Source organism: Zalophus californianus, chromosome 2, assembly GCF_009762305.2.
Source record: "Zalophus californianus isolate mZalCal1 chromosome 2, mZalCal1.pri.v2, whole genome shotgun sequence".
NCBI classification, from domain to species: Eukaryota; Metazoa; Chordata; class Mammalia; order Carnivora; family Otariidae; genus Zalophus; species Zalophus californianus.
Genome location: NC_045596.1, coordinates 87,170,578 through 87,191,753, shown reverse-complemented (window position 1 = coordinate 87,191,753; position 21,176 = coordinate 87,170,578). Strand labels below are relative to the sequence as shown.

General features: G+C 32.6%; 1 protein-coding gene across 3 annotated transcripts in view; it reads left to right on the top strand.

Annotated features, from left to right (window-relative positions):
- The window catches only part of TBCK (TBC1 domain containing kinase), a 237,560-nt gene that overhangs the window by 70,979 nt on the left and 145,405 nt on the right, over positions 1-21,176 (top strand). For all 3 annotated transcript variants that reach the window (XR_003520644.2, XM_027598076.2, XM_027598077.2), the window contains exons 7-18: positions 1,916-1,976; positions 4,633-4,694; positions 5,766-5,827; positions 7,920-8,068; positions 9,772-9,910; positions 11,198-11,297; positions 15,291-15,340; positions 15,547-15,676; positions 16,996-17,094; positions 18,963-19,025; positions 19,524-19,650; positions 20,842-20,892. Coding sequence is in view for 2 of the 3 variants with exons in the window: in XM_027598076.2 (XP_027453877.1) it covers positions 1,916-1,976; positions 4,633-4,694; positions 5,766-5,827; positions 7,920-8,068; positions 9,772-9,910; positions 11,198-11,297; positions 15,291-15,340; positions 15,547-15,676; positions 16,996-17,094; positions 18,963-19,025; positions 19,524-19,650; positions 20,842-20,892 (1,093 nt within the window). In the remaining variant the exon portion in view is untranslated. The remainder of the gene's footprint in view (positions 1-1,915; positions 1,977-4,632; positions 4,695-5,765; positions 5,828-7,919; positions 8,069-9,771; positions 9,911-11,197; positions 11,298-15,290; positions 15,341-15,546; positions 15,677-16,995; positions 17,095-18,962; positions 19,026-19,523; positions 19,651-20,841; positions 20,893-21,176) is intronic.

Genomic DNA, 21,176 nt, shown 5'->3' with positions numbered 1-21,176 from the left:
ACCTACCAAGAATGAGATTGTCGTTAAACTTCTTACTAGCTTGGTTTTAAGAAAACAGTGGCACAATGCCATCAAAGTGCTGAGAAAAAGTAATTTGAATTTTGAATTCTTTAACTCACAAAATTAACATTCAGAAGTGGCAGTGAAATAGAGGATATATATAAAATTTTGATAGCCATGAAGAAAAAAATTACTAGTAGGGAAATCAGTCAAAATCATATGATCTTATGATATCATCAATCATATATCATCAATATGCCTGAAAAGACAGTATATTCACTGTATTGTAAGTAATCAAATTGAACTGCTGTGTGTGTGTGTGTTCATCATAGGGAAATAAATAGTAAACACTTAGAATGAAAAGATATCTTAGAGTCATATCCTAAGAGATTTTGAATGCTAAACTGAGAAGTTTCTATTTAGTTATATAAGGTATGGGGGACCATTTAAGTTTTTAAACAAGATATTGATAAAATCAAACCTGTATTTCTAAAAGATTAATAAGATAGTGTAAAACATTGAGAGAGGAATGGCAACTTTTTTTCAATGATCTTTCCATCTGTAGTTCTAATTTCATAAATCTTTAAGAAATCTTTATGCTTTCTCTTTATTAAAAAAGAACAGTCTTTTTTTCTCCACATAAAGACCAGGCTATCTTCTTAAGACTTTCTTTCTAAGTCTACTTAAAGGATCCTGTAAGTTTAATTTGCTTGTAAGAAAAGAACAATAGCTGGGCACCTAGGTGGCTCAGTTGGTTAAGTGACTGCCTTTGGCTCAGGTCATGATCCTGGAGTCCCTGGATCGAGTCCTGCATTGGCCTCCCTGCTCAGCAGGGAGTCTGTTTCTCCCTCTGACCCTCCCCCTTCTCATGTGCTCTCTCTCTCAAATAAATAAATAAAATCTTCAAAAAAAAAAAAAGAATAGCCAACATTTATGAAGGATTTTTTATGTTCAAAAAATGTGAGGCATTTTTTTATACATTCTATAATCCTCACTGCAACCTGTATGGCATGTACAGTTAGTGTTCCAATTTTATAAATGAGAAAAGTGAAACTTAATGTGGTTAAGTATTTGCCCAGGTTATATAACTTGTGGCTAAAAGTCAAATTTGGCACACAATAGTTGCTTGACACATAATTGTTGAAGTTATGACTGATTCCAGACTGTATTTTTTTTAATTTTTTTTAAAGATTTTATTTATTTATTTGAGAGAGAGAGAATGAGAGACAGAGAGCACGAGAGGGAAGAGGGTCAGAGGGAGAAGCAGACTCCCTGCTGAGCAGGGAGCCCGATGTGGGACTCGATCCCGGGACTCCAGGACCATGACCCGAGCCGAAGGCAGTCGCTTAACCAACTGAGCCACCCAGGCGCCCCCTCCAGACTGTATTTTAAGCAGCCCCTGAAGCTGAATAAGAAGGAAACGATTAAAATACAATGTATGTATCTTAAATATACCAGGTGCTATGGGAGCGCAAAGGATGGTTATCAAATTCATTGTGGGAGGAGGACGGAGTGTCATTGAATGTTTCTTAGTGGAGACAGCAGATTACCCGGATATGATATATAAGTAAGAATTAGTTGGGTAAATGTAAAGATAATATGAATCTTTCCATGGGTCATCTTAGTCTCTTAATCAAATAAGACTGGAATCTCTCTAGACAACCAGGTATATATAGATCTCAAAAATGAAGAATACTTGAGAACATACTAGAATGTAATGATCCTTAAATATATGAAATGTTTAAATCTTAAACTGACAATTTTTCTTTAGTGGAGCTAACTTTAAAAGTCACATAAAATCTTTGAAGAAAAAAGAGATACCTGATAAAATCATTTTCATCTCTGGGGGAAAAAAAATGCCTCCCTGAAAAAAGATGTAAATATTAACACGAATTTCTTTTCCCATTTTATTCAGGGAAGAAAATTATTTCAGAGCTTGGATATTTCTGAAAGACTAAAATTTTTACTTACATTAGGTAAGTGTCTCACAAATGATTATGTTTGAACTACAAATATAAATTTAGTAAGCATATACATTAAGAATGTGTTTTATAATAGTGAATACACTGAAATATCCTGAATTTCTTTAATGTTCTAATGATCAATGGTAAGCATTAATAGGACAACTTAAGAAGTGCCTTGTGAAGTATTATTGTAGCGCTTTCCTTACTCATTAAGGAATTATAATGTGGATAGATATTTTCTTAGCTTCATGATCTAGACAAGTAAACTAAGTTGTGAAATCAAAATATGACAATAAATACACTTCTCTGTAGCAGTTTACCTTCAGACGTTAAGTTTTGAGCTTTCTATTTGATGAATCATGTGTGAATAATGACTGAGAAGAATATTTTTCCTCATAAGAAGCTCATTTATTTTACATGTATATTAGATCCTAATGTGGTAATAAAGAAGAGAAAAATTGATAGAGAACTTTCTGTGAAAGAGTGACAGATTGGTATCCACATTAATAGGGTTTACAAATAAGAATATGTATTGAAAAGAATATAATTGCATAAAATGTTACCATATTTACAACATTTAATTTTCAAAGATTGATAATAAGGCTTTTAAGGAGTCTTAGAGATTTCTTAATATGGTCTACAGACTAAACTTAGACTTTATTTTTTTAATTTTAATTCCAGTATAGTTAATATACAGTGTTATATTAATTTCAGGTGTACAGTATGGTGATTCAACAATGTATAGACATTACTTAGTCCTCATCATGATGAATATATTCTTAATCCCCTTCACCTGTTTTCACCTGCCCACCCCCCATCTCCCTTCTGGTAACCATCAGTTTGTTCTCTATAGTTGAGTCTGTTTTGTTTTTTTTTTTTTTGTCTCTTTATTTTTTTCTTCATTTGTTTTGTTTCTTAAAATTCTACATATGAGTGAAATCATATGGTATTTGTCTTTCTCTAACTTATTTCACTTAGCATTATACTCTCTAGATCCATCCATGTTGTTGCAAATGGCAGGAATCTGCTCTTTTTTGTAGCTAAGTAATATTCCACTGTGTATACATACACCACATCTTTGTTATCCATTCATCTATCAATGGACGCTTGGGCTGCTTCCATAATTTGGCTATTGTAAATAATGCAATAAACAGAGGGGTGCATATATCTTTTTGAATTAGTGTTTTCATATTCTCTGGGTAAATACCCAGTACTGGGATTACTGCATCATATTTTGAGGAACCTCCATGCTGTTTTTCGCAGAGGCCGCACCAGTTTGCATTCCTACCAGCAGTGCACAGTAACACTTTTTGTTTCTTGTGTGTGTGTTTTTTTTTTTTTATTTTAGCCTGACAAGTGTGGGGTGGTATCTCATTGTGATTTTACTTTGCATTTCCCTGATAATGAGTACTATTGAGCATTTTTTCATGTGTCTGTTAACCATCTGTATGTCTTCTTTGGAGAAATGTCTGTTCATGTCTTCTGCCCATTTTTAGTTGGATTATTTTTTTTAAGGTGTTGAATTGTATAGGTTCTTATTTTATTTTATAGTATAGTTAACATACAGTGTTATATTAGTTTCAAGTGTACAATATAGTGATTCAAGAGTTGTCTAAGTTCTTTATATATTTTGGAAACTAACCCTTTATCAGATATGTCATTTGCAAATATCTTCACCCATTCAATAGTTTGTTTTTTGTTTTTGTTGGTTGTTTCCATCACTGTACAAAAGCTTTTTATTTTGATATAATCCCAACAATTTATTTTTGCTTTTGTTTCCCTCGCCTCAGGAGCTATAGCTAGAAAGATGTTGCTACAGCCGATGCCGGAGAAATTCCTGCCTGTGATCTTTCTAGGGTTTTTATGGTTTTGGGTCTCACAGTTAGGTCCTTAACCAATTTTTAGTTTATTTTTGTGTATGGTGTAAGAAAGTGCTCCTTTTTCATTCTTTTCATGTGGCTGTCCAGTTTTCACAAGACCATTTGTTGAAGAGACTGTCTTTTTCCCATTGCATTTTCTTGCCTCCTTTGTGGAAGATAAATTGGCCATGTAAGCGTGAATTTATTTCTGGGCTTGCTCTTCTGTTCCATTGATGTATGTGTCTGTTTTTATGCCAGTGCCATAGTGTTTTGATTACTACAACTTTGTAGTATTTCTTGATATCTAGGATCATGATACCTCCAGTTTTGTTCTTCTTTTTCAATATTGTTTTGGCTATTCAGGGTCTTTTGTGGCTCAATACAAATTTTAGGATTATTTGTTCTAGTTCTGTGAAATATGGTGTTGGTATTTTGATACGGATTGTAAAAATGTATACTTTAAATCCCCAGAGATGTGTGTACATTCTCCAAATTATGTAAATACAAAAGAGTAATATGTATATGTACATTACATATATAGGGAGAGAGAGCAAGAGAATCTTTATCTTGAACCACTGCTTTATGTCACTATTTAAGTGGCTATCTTCCAGTATCTGTAATTCAATTAATATTTAGTGTTTAAAGTCTTTATTTTTATCAAAAAATGTAAGGAAAGTTAACAAAGTCACAAGCTTTTTAATATTCCAAGTTCCAAAACTGCATAACACAATATTTTAAAAAATTATATGAGTTCAGTTCCGATAAATAAGAAAAGTAGCATTAATTCATACAATTTTTCTGTTTTATAGATTGCATAGATGACACTATAATAGTTCTGGCCGAAGAGCATGGTTGTCTGGACATTATAAAGGTTTGTCATTAATCTGTTATTGAAAAGTATGTACTTTGTATACTTGAGATCTAATAGCAAGCTATTTTAAAGCTATGTTTATTTCTGTTCAGACATTTGTTTTTTCATAGAGCGACAGGCTAATATAAATTAGTGTAAAGTCCAAACAAAAACTTTTTAGAAAAATCAAAATGTCCTAGAATAGCAAACATTAGAGTAAAATATATTTTTAAATGGATCATTTTAAATAATTATTTTCTTTTTTTAAAATGTTTTATTTAAATTCAATTTAATTAACATATAGTGTATTATTAGTTTCAGAGGTAGAATTTAGTGATTCGTCAGTTGCATATGACACCCATTGCTCATTACATCACATACCCTCCTTAATGCCCATCAACCAGTTTCCCCATCTCCCACCCCACTCCCTCCAGCAACCCTCAGTTTATTTCCTGTGGTTAAGAGTCTCATGGTTTGTCCCCATCTCTGATTATGTCTTGTTATTTTTCCTCCCTTCCCCTTTGCTCCTCTGTTTCATTTCTTAAATTCCATATATGAGTGGAATCATATGATAATTGTCTTTCTCTGATTGACTTATTATTTCACTTAGCATAATACCCTCTAGTTCTCTCCACATTGTTGCAAATGACAAGATTTCATTTTTTTGATGGCTGCATAATATTCCAGTGTATATATACATACTACATCTTCTTTATCCATTCATCTGTTGATGGGCATCTGGGCTCTTTCCATAGTTTGGCTATTGTGGACACTGCTGCTGTAAACATTGGGGTCCATGTATGCCTTCGAATCACTATGTTTTTATCATTTGGATAAATTCCTAGTAGTGCAATTGCTGGCTCATAGGGTAGCTCTGTTTTCAGCTTTTTGAGGAACCTCCATACTGTTTTCCAGAGTGGCTGCACCAGTTTGCATTCCTACCAACAGTGTAGGAGGTTCCCCTTTCTCTGCATCCTTGCCAACATCTGTTGTTTCCTGACTTGTTAATTTTAGCCATTCTGACTGGTGTGAGTAAAATATATTTTTTAAATGGATCATTCTAAATAATTATTTTCTTGTTTTATTTACCAGGACCTTCCTGAAAATGTGATAAATCTTTTGAAGAAGTGTCTCACCTTCCACCCTTCCAAGAGGTTGATATTATTAAGACTTAGAGATTATGCTGACATCTTTAATATATAAGTAGTTGGATTTTTTTTATAATACTAATGAATTAAATAAGAATATTTACATCTATATAGGAGTACAAAATTGATAGCTAACAATTATATGTAATTGTTATATATATAATTATATATAATAATACAAAAGGATTTCTTAGAAGTATTATTATTTGTTTCCATTTGATGATATCACTGTGAGCCTTACAGTTGTCTTTCCTAAACTCCTTTAAGTATACGATATTTGAAAATACTGTATTCTAATTAGTTTTTAGAAAAACATCTTTATCAATACATGTTAGGAAGAGTGGAATGGTAAAAAAACAAAAAAAACCAAAAAAAACATAATTTGGGGTAAACATGCCACATTAAGAGAGGAAGAAGAAAACCAAAAGGTAGTATTAGTTTAGAATTTTAATTAAGATATTCAGTAACACAGGTAAATCATAGTCAAGATAAAAGTAAAAAATGGAGATGTTTATATATAATAATCTGATAGATTATAAGATGCAAAAAGCACAAAAGGGAAAAAATTCAGCATTTACTTACAGTCACTTCATTTTTATATACAAGTATACATCTAGACTCTGCTAAGGAGTTTTATTACCTATTTTCTGTACTGGTGATGTATTTAAGACTTAACTAATCCCTTGAATGTGTGCCATTATTCTAGCAAATTTTTTGAGGGACATTTTCTAATGTTTATTTTTGTGCCTTGGAAAAATCAAACAAATTGCCAATCAATATTTAAGATTCTATTTATATTTCTCAGACACAAATCCATGTCTAAGTAACTTAAGGAAACATTGGCTTTGTTATGGTTGATTGCTGGTTATTTAATGGCCAGTTTGAGTTAGTGATAGTTCATTCAATATGCTGTAACATCATCCATGACACAAGTTTATAAGTACATTTTGCCATAGTTAATTTGGTTGGACCCACTGACAGTAATGTTAATTGAAAATTTGGCAGATAACCAGGGAAATAATCATAGTTAACTAGACTAAAAGAAAAATGCACATGAAATATTGCAAAGTATGATTCTTTTTTTCATATTGAAGCAAACATATTCTAATAAATGTAGGCACAAATGTTTCTAAACATAAATATGTTAAACTCCACATCATAAAATATATTATCGATTCATATTTTTACAAAAAAAAAAAACTGATGTGCTATTGTGTTTATTTAACTCAAGGATCAACGAACTCTTTTTGGTAGGGACCAGATAGCAAATATTTTTGATTTCATGGACCATACAGTCTCTGTCACAACTATTCAACACTGAACTTGTAGCTTAAAAGGAGCTAAAGACAATACTTAAATGAATTAGTGTTGCTATGTTCCAATAAAACGTTACTTTTGGATACTGAAACTTGAGTTTTGTGTAATTTTCACATATCACAAAATAACAGTATTTTGATTTTTTTCAACTATTTAAAAATGCAAAATCCATTTTTAGCTCATGAGCCATACAAAAACAGACAGTAGGCGGATTTGACCCATGAGCCACAGTTTTCTGACCCCTGATATAAACTATATGCTAGCTCTTACCATTTTTTCTTACATTAATAAGCTCTGTAGAAATTTGTTATTTTTCTTTTAATTTTTTCCAAAGCCATATGATTCATTTCATACCATATTCAGAAATAGGCCTACATCATATACTACAAAAGCCATGTATTATGAAAGTTTGGCAAAGTGTCCTATCAGATTTCTCAATATAAGAAGAATATTCGTATTTCTAATGGTCTTTTCTCATACCACTGTTTTTGAAATTAGGTAAGGCACTGACTAATTTGGCAACACTGTGATATATGGAAGTTTTTATTTTTGAAGAGAGTAATGAGACACACAGATCAGGGAATAAACAAAAGGTCAGCATTACACAGCGATTTAAGAAAAAAAGAAAGTTGATCTACCCTTGTAAACATGACTTATAATTAAAATATCTGAAAATTAATTTTCTGCTAATTATAACTTTTTAAATAAGAAGTGATACCAAGAATTTCTAATGTAGAAGTTTGTATCTCATTCATACTGTGTGTTTTAAATTTTTCTCAAGGCCAACTGCAGCTGAATTAATGCAGGACAAGGTATTTAGTGAAGTGTCACCTTTATATACGACCTTTACCAAACCTGCTAGTCTGTTTTCATCTTCTTTGAGATGTGCTGATTTGACTCTGCCTGAGGATATCAGTCAGCTGTGTAAAGGTAATGATAAATAAGACAGAAGACAATATGTTTTATTTTTAGAGAAAGTACCCTTATTCTACTTTCAGTTTTGCATTTACCAACAATATATATATTACATTAGTGAGGCTTTATGGATACCTGTCTGGGAATTAAGAGATAATTTTGGATATGCTTAAAATATAACTACCTAACTTTTTATTTTTATTTTTATTTTTTTAAATGTTTTATTTATTTATTCATGAGAGTCAGAGAGAGAGAGGCAGAGGCAGAGGGAGAAGCAGGCTCCCCGCCTAGCAGGGAGCCCGATGCGGGACTCGATCCCAGGACCCTGGGATCATGACCTGAGCTGAAGGCAGACGCTTAACCATCTGAGCCACCCAGGCGCCCACTACCTAACTTTTTAATCCTTTATTTTTTTTTAAAGATTTTATTTATTTTTTTGACAAAGATAGAGAGAGAACACAAGTAGGCAGAGCAGGGAGACAGAGTGAGAGGGAGAAGCAGGCTCCCCGCTGAGGAAGGAGGCTGATGTGGGGCTTGATCCCAGGATCCTGGGACTATGACCTGAGCCGAAGGCAGCCACTTAATAGACTAAGTCACCCAGGCACCCCTAATCCTTTAAGTTTAAATTGCTTTGGAGTAAGAACTTTAAGAATTGAGGACATGGAACCAAAAAAAAATCTATTATGCAAACCAAAGTCCTATTTTCATCTCAAATCTTAATGCCAAAATTGCTTTCTAATTCCCAGTGGAATTTCTACTACATCAACATACATATATCCTATTCTATATAATTTATTATAAATGATATCTAAAAATTGTATTATAGGTAGAAGTCCATACCATTATATTCCACATAGTAAGAGAATATCAGTTTTTTTTTCTTTTCATTCATCTATGAAGATTACAACTCTCAGAATGTGTGTTTTAGTAGCACCAATAATACTCTTACACTGAAGAGTTATGATGTGAGTCATGGCAGGAAATATTTACTAAGAATTCATTCAGTCAAATATTTTTTTGAGTTCCTGCTGTGTTCCACGCAAATAAAAATTTATATTACTATTATAAATAAAGGTCAGTATGAAGATAGTGCAGTGGAATCATAGCATGCCTGAGACAATCAGAAAGACTCTTCAGAAGAGGCAACAATTGCCTCAAGAGATGAAGGATGGAATAGTCTGTGTTAGTTAACTATCCAAGTACTTTTTTCTTTTTTTTTTAAGATTTTATTTATTTATTTGAGAGAGAGAATGAGATAGAGAGAGAGCATGAGAGGGGAGAGGGTCAGAGGGAGAAGCAGACTCCCTGCTGAGCAGGGAGCCTGATGTGGGATTCGATCCCGGGACTCCAGGATCATGACCTGAGCCGAAGGCAGTTGCTTAACCAACTGAGCCACCCAGGCACCCAACCAAGTACTTTTTTCTGTCCTTATCCCTTCCTCACAGAGCCTGATATATCTGGTATCTGTATGGAATATATATCCCATATATCTCTAATATAGAGGGTAAAAATTCTACTTTTTCTCAAAGAAACTGAATGTACATCCAATATGTATATCTTCATCCTTTGTACAGTTTATAGTATGAATATTCTTAAAGGGACTCTTACTATGTTCTTCAGTTACTATTTTTTGAGAATATCAGCTATTATTTCCTGTTGCTTTTTAATAAAAACAATAAGTGTGATAGCTCTCATCCTTTTCCATTTGCCATTAATAGATATAAACAGTGATTATCTGGCAGAAAGATCTATTGAAGAAGTATATTACCTTTGGTGTTTAGCTGGAGGTGACTTGGAGAAAGAGCTTGTCAACAAGGAAATCATTCGCTCTAAACCACCTATCTGCACACTCCCCAAGTAAGGAAAGAAAGTTTACCTTGGAAATGAAAAAAATTTAGTAATAACATTTTTTTTTAATTTGGGGTTTCTTTGGTAGACATTCCAACTAGGTGATTATGAAAGCAACTGGAAGTCAATACCTTGTTTTCTTGGCTGAGGCTTTTAATTGAATTCACATTAATATTATTTTTAATATTTTTAATATTTTAATAATTTGCTTTATGATCTATTTGAGGTAGACCCATTATTATGGAATATCTTGTAATAATTGATGTTCAATAAATGCAAAATGTACAAGTCAGAAAGAATAGTAATATTCAAGAGAGTTAATAAACTAGGCTAGAGTGCCTATCATAACTAACTTTTTTTTATTTCCAATTACAATTGTAAATGTAAATGTACTCTTTGGCCTCATTGTCCTAGAGATCATCATGGTGCTAAATCACTGTTGTGCAAACTCTGCAGAACTGCATAAGATCTTGGACATCATCATATAAATTAGACTGAAAGTTAAATAACAGTACAACTCTAAGGACCAAAATTGTTACTGTTCCATTGCTCTTTGTATTTATTCATAAAGATGTGAACTTAAATCTCTTGAGTTTCACCAATGCTTTAAATTTTTAATTTTAGATTTTAGGACTAGATTTGATCATTGTAGGTAACATGCAAATTACGTACTAATCATTTTTTTCTTCACGTTACATTTTTAGGTTAATTATTTGAATAGAACACTGGGTCTCTACTTTTTCTCCCCCTTAAACTGATTTTTAAGTCAATTATATTTCTCATACATTGACTTAAGCAGAACACCAGGAAATAATATGATAGAAATTCCAAGGTATATGTAAATTCTCAAAATTAATTCTCTGAAATCCTAAAGAAATTTTATGCATTTATTATTCACTATTCTTTCTCCTGAGAAGTTACTATCATGATTTTTCTTTCTTCTTTTATCATGTCTCACTTATATAAACTTCTCAGGAGCACACACACATATTGTCAAGAGAGTAATTTTAGCATTGAATCTGCATGAACAAAGAGGATAAATCACACTCTTGTGTTCTTAAAATGGTTTATATTTATATACTGTATTCATATGAAATCAGTTTGTACTTAAAAATGAGAATTGTTTGCTGAAATATCAACCAGCAGTTACATATTTTTAAATTAATCCGTGTAGTCTAAAATTTCTTTCTTTGATGAGGGAATGATGATTTAGAATAAATTTTATTTTCTAGAAGAAGCAATAAATCAGATTTTGTGTGCTCGTTAAAATAATTATTTTTTTAAATCCCTTTTCAGTTTTCTCTTTGAAGATGGTGAAAGCTTTGGACAAGGTCGAGATAGAAGCTCACTATTAGATGACACCACTGTGACATTGTCATTATGCCAGCTAAGAAATGTAAGAATGGTATTTTGACAAATCTACCTCAGATTTTTTTTTAAATAAAACCTTACAGATATACATGAAGCCTTGAATTCCTTCCTAATCTCATAAAATATGTCAGAGTTTCTTTAAGGTATGTGCCCAGGAGTGATGTTATTGGGAAATAGGATCTGTACACCTTCAACTTTAGTATATATTGTTCAGTCATTCACAAAAGTAGTTATATCTTTTTACCATTATTGGATAAGGTTTCTCATTTTCTGTATACTTGGTAACACATGATATTATCAAATTTTTACCAAATTATTGCTCTAGAGGCACCTGAGTGGCTCAGTCGGTTAAGCATCTGCCTTCGGCTCAGGTCATGATCCTCAGGGTCCTGGGATCAAGCCCTGTGTGGGGCTCCCTGCTCAGTGGGGAGTCTGCTTCTCCCTCTCCTTCTGCCCCTCCCCCCCACTCCTGCTCTCTCTCTCTCTCTCAAATAAATAAATAAAATCTTAAAAAAAATTATTGCTTTAAAAGATATGGAATAGTTTTTGCTATAATACTAATTTTTAATTCCCTGATTATAATGCAGTTACAAATTTCTTCATATTTCTTGGTAGTTTGTTTACCTCTTCTGTATATTACTAGTTCATATCTTTTGTTAATTTTTCTACTGGGTGATTTCTTATTGATTTGAAGATTTCAAAAAATATATTCCAAATATGGAGTCTTTGTAGGCTATATGTAATGCATATGTCTTCTAATCTGTGGCTTTTCCTTTAACTTTTTTTTTTTAGTTTTTTTTTTTTGCCAGTCCTTTTTTTTTTTTAATTTTTATTATTGTGTTACTTACCATTTTTGATGTAGTGTTCCATGATTCATTGTTTGTGCATAACACCCAGTGCTCCATGCAGAACATGCCCTCCCCAATACCCATCACCAGGCTAACCCATCCTCCCACCCCATCCCCTCTAGAACCCTCAGTTTGTTTTTCAGAGTCCATTATCTCTCATGGTTCGTCTCCCCCCCTGATTTCCCCCCTTTCCTTCTTCCCCTCCTGCTATCTTCCTTTTCTTTTTTTTTTCTTAACATATATTGCATTATTTGTTTCAGAGGTACAAATCTGTGATTCAGAAGTCTTGTACAATTCACAGTGCTCACCATAACACATACCCTCCCCAATGTCTTTGGATGGTTTCTTTTAAGGAATATGATATTACTAGGCATAAGTTTTTCTTTTGGTATTTATCCCACTTGATGTTTGTAGTTTCCTGGATCTTTGTTATTTCATGTCTTTAATTTTGAAAATTTCTGTCATTTTTACTTCAAATATTTCTTTTGTTTCTTCCTTTCTCCTCTTCTGATGTTTCTATAACACATAGGTTACATCTTTTGATTCTTTATTAGAATTTTTATCTTCATGCTTATATTACCCACCTGTTCTTGCATGCTGTCCACTTTTTTCCTTAGAGCCCTTAGCATATTAATCAGAGTTATTTTAAATTACTGGCCTGATAATTTCCAACTCTCTGACATATCTGAGGCTGGTGTCTTTTTCACATTTTAGCATGTCTTGCCATTTTTTGTTGAAACCCTAACATGATTTACCAGTAAAAAGAACTATGGTAAATAGGCCTTTAGCTCAAGATATAGCTGTTTACTATTTGTGTAGCTTTTTTGTCAGAGGCTAAAATTTCCTCAACTATCCTTGTTCTTGTTCCCCCTGGTGTCTTTGGGTTTCCCTAGAGACCTTTTTTTTTTCCCTAGAGATTTTTTAAAATAGGGTCTAAGGTCTGCAGCTCTTTCAGCTGGAATCCCCTTTTATATGGGAGCTCTAATATCATGGAGGTATGGTAGGGAAGGGAAGGAGTTCTATAATCCTATGGTTAGGTTGCAGCCCTTTAGTGAACCTGTGTCTCTGGGCTGTGACCTTATATAAAGCTTCTCAGCTTCCCTCCTTACCTTATTAGAGACAGGCAACGAAAAGGCATCAGTAGTGGATATTCTTCTTCCCCACATCAATGACTCGGGCTGGCTAAAGTTGGATATCCTCCCCTCCGCCCCCAACACACACAGTTCTTTCTTTAGTTGAGTATAGCAGGGTCTCCTCCAGTCTGGCTGCCTGTTCATCAGATGCCCAAGTCTTAGTCCCATTGTGCTTAAAACCCTAGGCCACAATTATCAATATACTTTATTTCTAGCTTATATCCTTTCTCTCTAAGCCCAGCTTTGGGTCACCTATCATTGCATTTTCCTTATATTTTTAGGCTTTTCCTGTCATTTAATATTTTACATATTATGTAGTAGGAGGCAATTGGAATCTCTTATCTGCCATAATGCAAGGAATAGAACATTTAAATATATAATTACTACATGATACACTAAACTTATCATCTCTTTGAAAAGAAAGAATGTGTATAGTGGATGAAATAAGTAGCAGTACAAAGCAACAAACAATGAACTACATCTAAATATATGGTTTTGACTGATTTGATTTTACCCTTAATTTGCTTCTTTAAATATAATCCAAAGTATATGAACATAAGTTAAATGAATACAAGGCTTTAATTTTACTTGCTTAATGACCTTATGTTCCTACTTTTGAAATTTAAAAAACTTTTTTCTATAATTATTAAGAAAAAAGTTTATGTTGCTGATTTTAAAAATAATACAGAAACCAAATAATAATTTTTACCTTCTACTTTTCTGTATTTTTGCCCTTTTTGTATATGCTAAATTTTTAATACAAAAAAAGCAGAAAAGTTACTTATAATATCTATGACTTTCAGGACAGTAAAACCCAAATTTTAGGGCGCCTGGGTGGCTCAGATGGTTGACCATCTGCCTTCGGCTCGGGTCATGGGATCGAGTCCTGCATCGGGCTCCCTGCTCCTTGGGAGCCTGCTTCTCCCTCTGCCTCTCTCTCTCTCTCTCTCTCTCTGCCTCTCATGAATAAATTTAAAAAAACCCAAATTTTAAAAGAATGTGCATATTAATGGGTAAAATTTGAGAAAATATTATTTTTCTACTTAGAATTTTAATCCACAAAAGAAACACCTAAAAGTTTAGAGGCAAAATAGGATAAATCTATAGCACATCAAGTTTTAGAGAAAAGCCAGTCATAAAATCAGTGTTTGCCAGAGTCTCAGTTGTGGTAAAAGATTTTTCTTTGGCTTTTAAAAATTCTGAGGCTAACTCACATGGGTGAGTACACAGTAACTCTAATCAACAGAAGATCGATGCTGGCTACACATAGAGCTTGAACTTCTGTGTCAATCCCCACAGGAGCAGGTACTCTGCCTTCAAGTTGGAAGTTGAACTGAAGAGCAGAGCAGCAGGCAAGATGACATTAACGTTAATCACCCTACTTAGGATATGTCTCCGATTTTACTTTACTATTGCCTGCCTTCTTATGTTTTTGAATATCTATAATCCTGCCAATGTTATTATTTGGAGTAACATTTATTGTTATATGTTTGTGGAAAAAAGAATGAAGAAAACTGAATTTTGTCAGCTGGTTTACCAGCTGTTTGAATCATGCATGTTCAAAGTATGATGTGAGAAATTCTTTTGAATCCTTTTATTAGCACCTTACTTTTGTCTTAGTTTGTATTAATGTCAAGGCAAAAATGAATTGGACTCAAGTTTTAAATTAAGAGATGTGTATTAAAAAGTACCTTCTTATATAATCTTCACATAATTTTAAAGTTTTATCCATTTATTCAATTTTATACTAATTTTAGCAATTCTGCCTTGTGTTTAGAAAACTATCATAATAGGTGTCTAACATTTATGAGAAATGCCTGAAGGTAAAAAAACAAAAAAACAAAGAATATTCTTTACTGCGAAACTTAATCACTGGAGGCATGGTGTATTTGCATGTTTACAATAAATGGATTTTAAATTCTATTTTGTAGTTTCCTTGCTATAAATGTATAATTTTACATCATTTTCCTTTTAAATAAAGGTCACTGCTTCTGTCTCAGATCTTAAATATCGTAAATATTTTCTCTTTAAATTCAGAGGTTAAAAGATGTTGGTGGAGAAGCATTTTACCCACTACTTGAAGATGAGTGAGTATATATATATATATATATGTATGTATATATATATATTCTTTTTACCATTATTTTTCTTTTCTGTTTCTATTAGATTGATAAGAAGCCTGCCTATTTTTTTTGAAAATTGTTTCCTAAGTAGAATACAAAAAAGTGGTGTTCTGTTTTTTTTTAATTTTATACATTTTGTCAATTTTTCTCCTTTTGTTTCTCTTTTATAGCCAGTCTAATTTACCTCATTCAAACAGCAATAATGAGTTGTCTGCAGCTGCCACTCTCCCTTTAATCATCCGAGAGAGGGACACAGAGTACCAACTAAACAGAATCATTCTCTTTGACAGGCTACTAAAGGTAGGATTCTAAAGTGTAAGGTGTAAAGAGTCCATATACAATCTTTATTTTTTTTATTTCATTGGTAATTCTTAGGGAATCTTGATGTCATGAGAACACTAATTCTTAGGACCTATTTTATCTAATTAATAATAAAAATGATACATGTTAATAGTAAACAAAATTAAAAAGTAAAAGAAGATGAAGGAATCTATGCAAAACCACATTAGACAAAAGATATTTAATATCCTTGCTATTTAAAAAACACTTAAAAATCAATAGGGAAAAGGACTATCATTGAAACAGAGAAATCGATAAAAAACATAATAGAAATACAGCTAGTCAGTAAATCTATTCAAAATATGTATCCTTACTGGGACTGAAAAAAAATAGACTTTTTTTTCCATATGGAATTGCAAAGTGAGTAAATGTATATTGAGATTGGAACTATCATTCTTCTGTAGTATGTGTAAATTGGCTAAAGCATTCTATAAAGCTATTTTAAATTTTGTATTAAGAGCCTTTAACAGGTCTGTGATTCAACAGTCTTACACAATTCACAGACCTGTACCTCTGAAACAAATAATACTATATGTTAAAAAAAAAAAGAAGATAGTAGGGAGGGAAAAATGAAGGGGGGGAATCAGAGGGGGAGACGAACCATGAAAGACTATGGGCTCTGAGAAAAACTGAGAGTTCTAGAGGGGTGGGGGGTGGGAGGATGGATCAGCCTGGTGATGGGTATTAAAGAGGGCACACGTACTGAATGGAACACCGGGTGTTATATGCAAACAATGAATCATGGAACACTACATCAAAAACTAATGATGTGGGTGCCTGGGTGGCTCAGTTGGTTAGGCGACTGCCTTCGGCTCGAGTCCCAGGATCAAGTCCTGCATCAGGCTCCCTGCTCAGCAGGGAGTCTGCTTCTCCCTCTGACCTTCCCCCCTCTCCTGCTCTCTCTCTCTTTCTCATTCTCTCTCACAAATAAATAAATAAAATCTTTAAAAAAATTGTATAAAAAAAACTAATGATGTAATGTATGATGATTAACATAATAAAAAATATATATAAAAGAGAGAGGGATGGTTAAAAACAGTAGATTCAGCTCCTCTCTTTGATTGTATTATATAAGATTTACAGAGGCTAGGGAACTATTCCACTACTAACTTAATATGTATTAATAACAGGTAAAATAATTTCAGGTACTTGGAAATTTATTGCAGGTCACCTTCAACTTTATCACTGGTGTATTCAGAACTCTTTGGATTAAAAGAAGGTACTTGTTAACTTGAGGTATTTTTCATTTTTTTTTTTTTTTTTTTTTTTTTAACCTATAGGCTTATCCATATAAAAAAAATCAAATCTGGAAAGAAGCAAGAGTTGACATTCCTCCTCTTATGAGAGGTTTAACCTGGGCTGCCCTTCTGGGAGTTGAGGTATGAAAGAAAAGAGGTGGGGCACCTGGGTGGCTCAGTTGTTAAGCGTCTGTCTTCAGATCAGGTCATGATCTCAGGGTCCTGGGATCAAGCCCCACATCAGGCTCCCTGTTCAGCAGGAAGCCTGCTTCTCCCTCTCCCACTCCCCCTGCTTGTGTTTCCTCTCTCGCTGTCTTTCTCTCTGTCAAATAAATTAATTAATTAACTAGTTAATTAATTTTAAAAATCTTAAAAAAAAAGAAAAGATGTTAGAAGCTGATCAATAGTGTTAAGGAAAAAGGAAGAAGGAAAGTACTTTCTGAATATATATTTTCCAAGTTGTTAGGAAATTATATAGTAAAATTTGAGTTAAGATTATTTGGCAATTTTTAGTGAAAGCAATAAAGGAAAAGAATAGAATAGAAAAATATAATTGAAGTCTTGTTAGATTTATGCCATTTAATATTTCATTTAATGGGACTCAGAAATTATCTTGATTATTCATTTTAAAATCAGAATATTCTAATATATATTTCAGTTATAAGTATATAGCCCTGCTTATAAAGTATGTTCATTTGGAAATAGAACTGCTTATTTATAAGAAATATTCCACTCTAATTTGAACCTTGTCAAAAATCATTAATATAATTTAGTGTCTTTTGGCATATCTATCTTACCAGAACCATGCTGCCTGGAGAAATAGCTACTTTGTCTTCTATAATACCTTATCTGTGGCAGTGAGAAGAGGCAAGGTGTCACATTATTGGAGTGACTTGCAGTACTAACAGATTTTGGTGACAGCAGTCATGATAATGGGCCAAATCATTGCCAGTTTTTTTTCATTTCCTGTCAATTTCTTTGTCACCTGCTTTTCTGTATTCTCTTATAGATATCTTATGGATATCCATCACCTATTTTTTGTGTGTGAATTCTTCCAAGTATTTTTAATCCTTTTAACTCTCTATTGAAAGAATTCCTTCCTTTATTCCTGATTTCTTTGGTGAAAGTCTACAAATATCTTTGAGTTTGGTTGGTTGCTTAATAAGAATGCCTGTTATTCCTATCATATGGTAATGATTAGAATTGTAGAACTATATAATGCTAAAATTCAAGAGGAATTCCAAGGTCAGGTTGTCCAAATGTCTCATAAAGTAGATGTACCAAGATGTTGATAGTAGCATGTTACATCAGAGATTGAACTCTAAATTCCTAGCTCTTTCTCTACCATTACAGTAAACTAGAGAATTAAGAATTGATCTATGCTTGATCCTATAGAACATGACCAAAATTTGAAGTAGTTTATTCAGTTATTCTTTCTGTAGAGCTATAAATGGAAAATGTAAATAATCTCTTTAATCCCTTAATGATTCCATTAGGGATTCCACATGGAATTTCATTCTTTAATTTGTCCCAAACCTCTTCCTTCTGATGCTGAACTCCTTTAAACAATTTTATTTTATTTTTGCTTCCATTTCCAACTTTACAGGAAAATTTCTCAAGGGATGACACTCCCCAGTTTTTTTTTTAAATTTCTTCATGAAACTTACTAGGTGTGAGTTGACAATGAATAGAGCACAGCAAGGCTGTGTTGTGTTGGGGAGCTGGGAGATGAGCTAAGCATACTCATTAAGTGACTCTTTTAACATATTTGTCTTCCTGTACATGTAATTCAAATGACTGCCTTAGCAAAACGATAAATTGTCACAGACTTTCATCACAGATTGTAAAAGATGTGAAGAATTTTCTAAGAGGGTGCTTTGGGTTTGAATGTGCCTATCTATAATTGGTTGTGCTTTCAAAGATAGATGTTTCTAAGAACTATATTTTGTCTAAGCCAATAATTTATTAAGGATATGATAAATTAATATATCTTCTCTTATTTTTTGCAGGGAGCTATTCATGCCAAGTATGATGCAATTGATAAAGATACTCCTATTCCTACAGATAGACAGGTATGATTTAGATTTTCTTAAACAACCTAAGACAATTCTGCCAAATCTTTAAATTTTAGAAAGGCAAGAAGAATTTTCTTAATTATGAAACTCAGCAGCCATCATATGTATATGTATATGCATAGCTCTTATTTTACTCACAAGTTAGTGAGTTAGAATGCTTCAAAGGAGTTTAGACCAAGTAACTTTTCCTAATAATTGTACTTTTTTATCTGAGGAATTTGCTCTTTATTTAGACCAGGTTATAAAGGAAGGTTTTTTGAAAACTATATTAATATATACCTTTTCGATAGAAATGGTCTGCTTTTTTGTTTAAGTATACATGCAACTTTTTTGGTGTTTCCAGAGGACTAATATAAAATTTAAAAACTTCAGACACCAGGATTATGTAGATGGTCTATTCTGAAATTTAAGATACACTCTTTCCTCTTCCTTATCTTGAGGTTTATTGGAGATCACTCTATTCCAGTTCCACCTTATTGTTTTGCTTTTTTACAGATTGAAGTGGATATTCCTCGGTGTCATCAGTATGATGAACTGTTATCATCACCAGAAGGTCATGCAAAATTTAGGCGTGTATTAAAAGCCTGGGTCGTGTCTCATCCTGATCTTGTGTATTGGCAAGGTAACATTTTTTCTCCCAATTATTAAGCTTCTTTTTGAAGTATTAGGAGCATGTTGTATGACTGACAATTTTAAAAAATTAAAACAAAATATCAAAATATCCTTGGCTTTGAGGAAAACTGTTATTGGTTATCCGTTTTTAGAGAGAACATTTTTTTAAACTTTGTTTAAATGCCTAGTGGATATCATTTAAATGCATGATATTTAATGAAACAATTTACCATAATGTTGATTAGGAAAGTAGGAAGAATATTTTGTGCTGTTGTAATCTTTGGGGATACTTTTTTTAATGCTTATGCAAATAATAAAATAATATTGTGCCATAAATAATGGGGCTAGTTGATATTCTTGTCATTTAATGATTTACAACTTAGTTATCATGGTTATTAGGAATTGGAGAATAGGATACCATCCTAAACTGCTTATTATATTTGTTATCTCGCTTTCATTAAATAACTTTAATGTTCTATATCCTTGATTTTTAGCCCTTCTCATTATTTTTGTAGTCATTGATAAATTTATGAATGAGATGGCCATTCTTCCCAGTTCTATTTTTTAATTTGTTGTTATGAACAGTAGTTTTTATATTTTAAATCTCAATTTCTGGCCAAACTTAAAGCGAAGCTATTATTTTTCCTAGCCTTATCCCTTTTAGAGTTCTGTATCTTCCTAACAATTATAGATAGATTTATGTGCCTTCCTTCAACATGACAACATATGAACAGCGTTATTATCAATAAAAGAAATATGTAACATGCTTGTATTTTACTTTACAATTTTTGAAAGATTGCTTTTCATCATCCCAGAGAAACTTGTAAGACAAATTTCCATCTCCAGGATAAGGAAACGTGCTTGGAGATGTTAAAATGATTCCCAAGATCACATGGTCAGAGATGAGACTTATAGTTCAAGCCTTCTATCAATTTTACATTTTTCGATTACTGTATTTCTCTCTTTAACTCATAATAATAGATAATAATAACAATATCTGGTTTCATTTGGGCATTTACTATGTGCCAGTCATTATCAATTACTCCTCAAACTACCCCATGATGTAATATATTTCTGGATGAGTAATACTTATAATGCTTAATCTATGTAGAAGTAATGCAGGGAACTGAATAAGGTATGTATGTACACTTATATTGATTTATATTTACTGAATTCTTTCCCCCCAACCCCTTCCCATCAGGTCTTGATTCACTTTGTGCTCCATTCCTATATTTAAATTTCAATAATGAAGGTAAGCCTATTTATCATTTAAATAATCATTGTACATATTTTTCTAAAATATTTTATTCAAAGAGGAAAGGTCTTTGTTTTTGCTGTAAGGTTCTTGATCTCTTCCTAGTAGATACTGTAAATTTCTGTGAAATAATGTTAGACTCATTTTAGAGGATGTAAAAGGTTAATTTATTAGAGTTTCAGTTGTAACAAGGCAGTGACTGGAAATTTAGGGAGTATCTGATTATGAATTCATCTTCTTTGGTGACCATTTAATGAAACTTTGGAGAAAATTTTGACTTC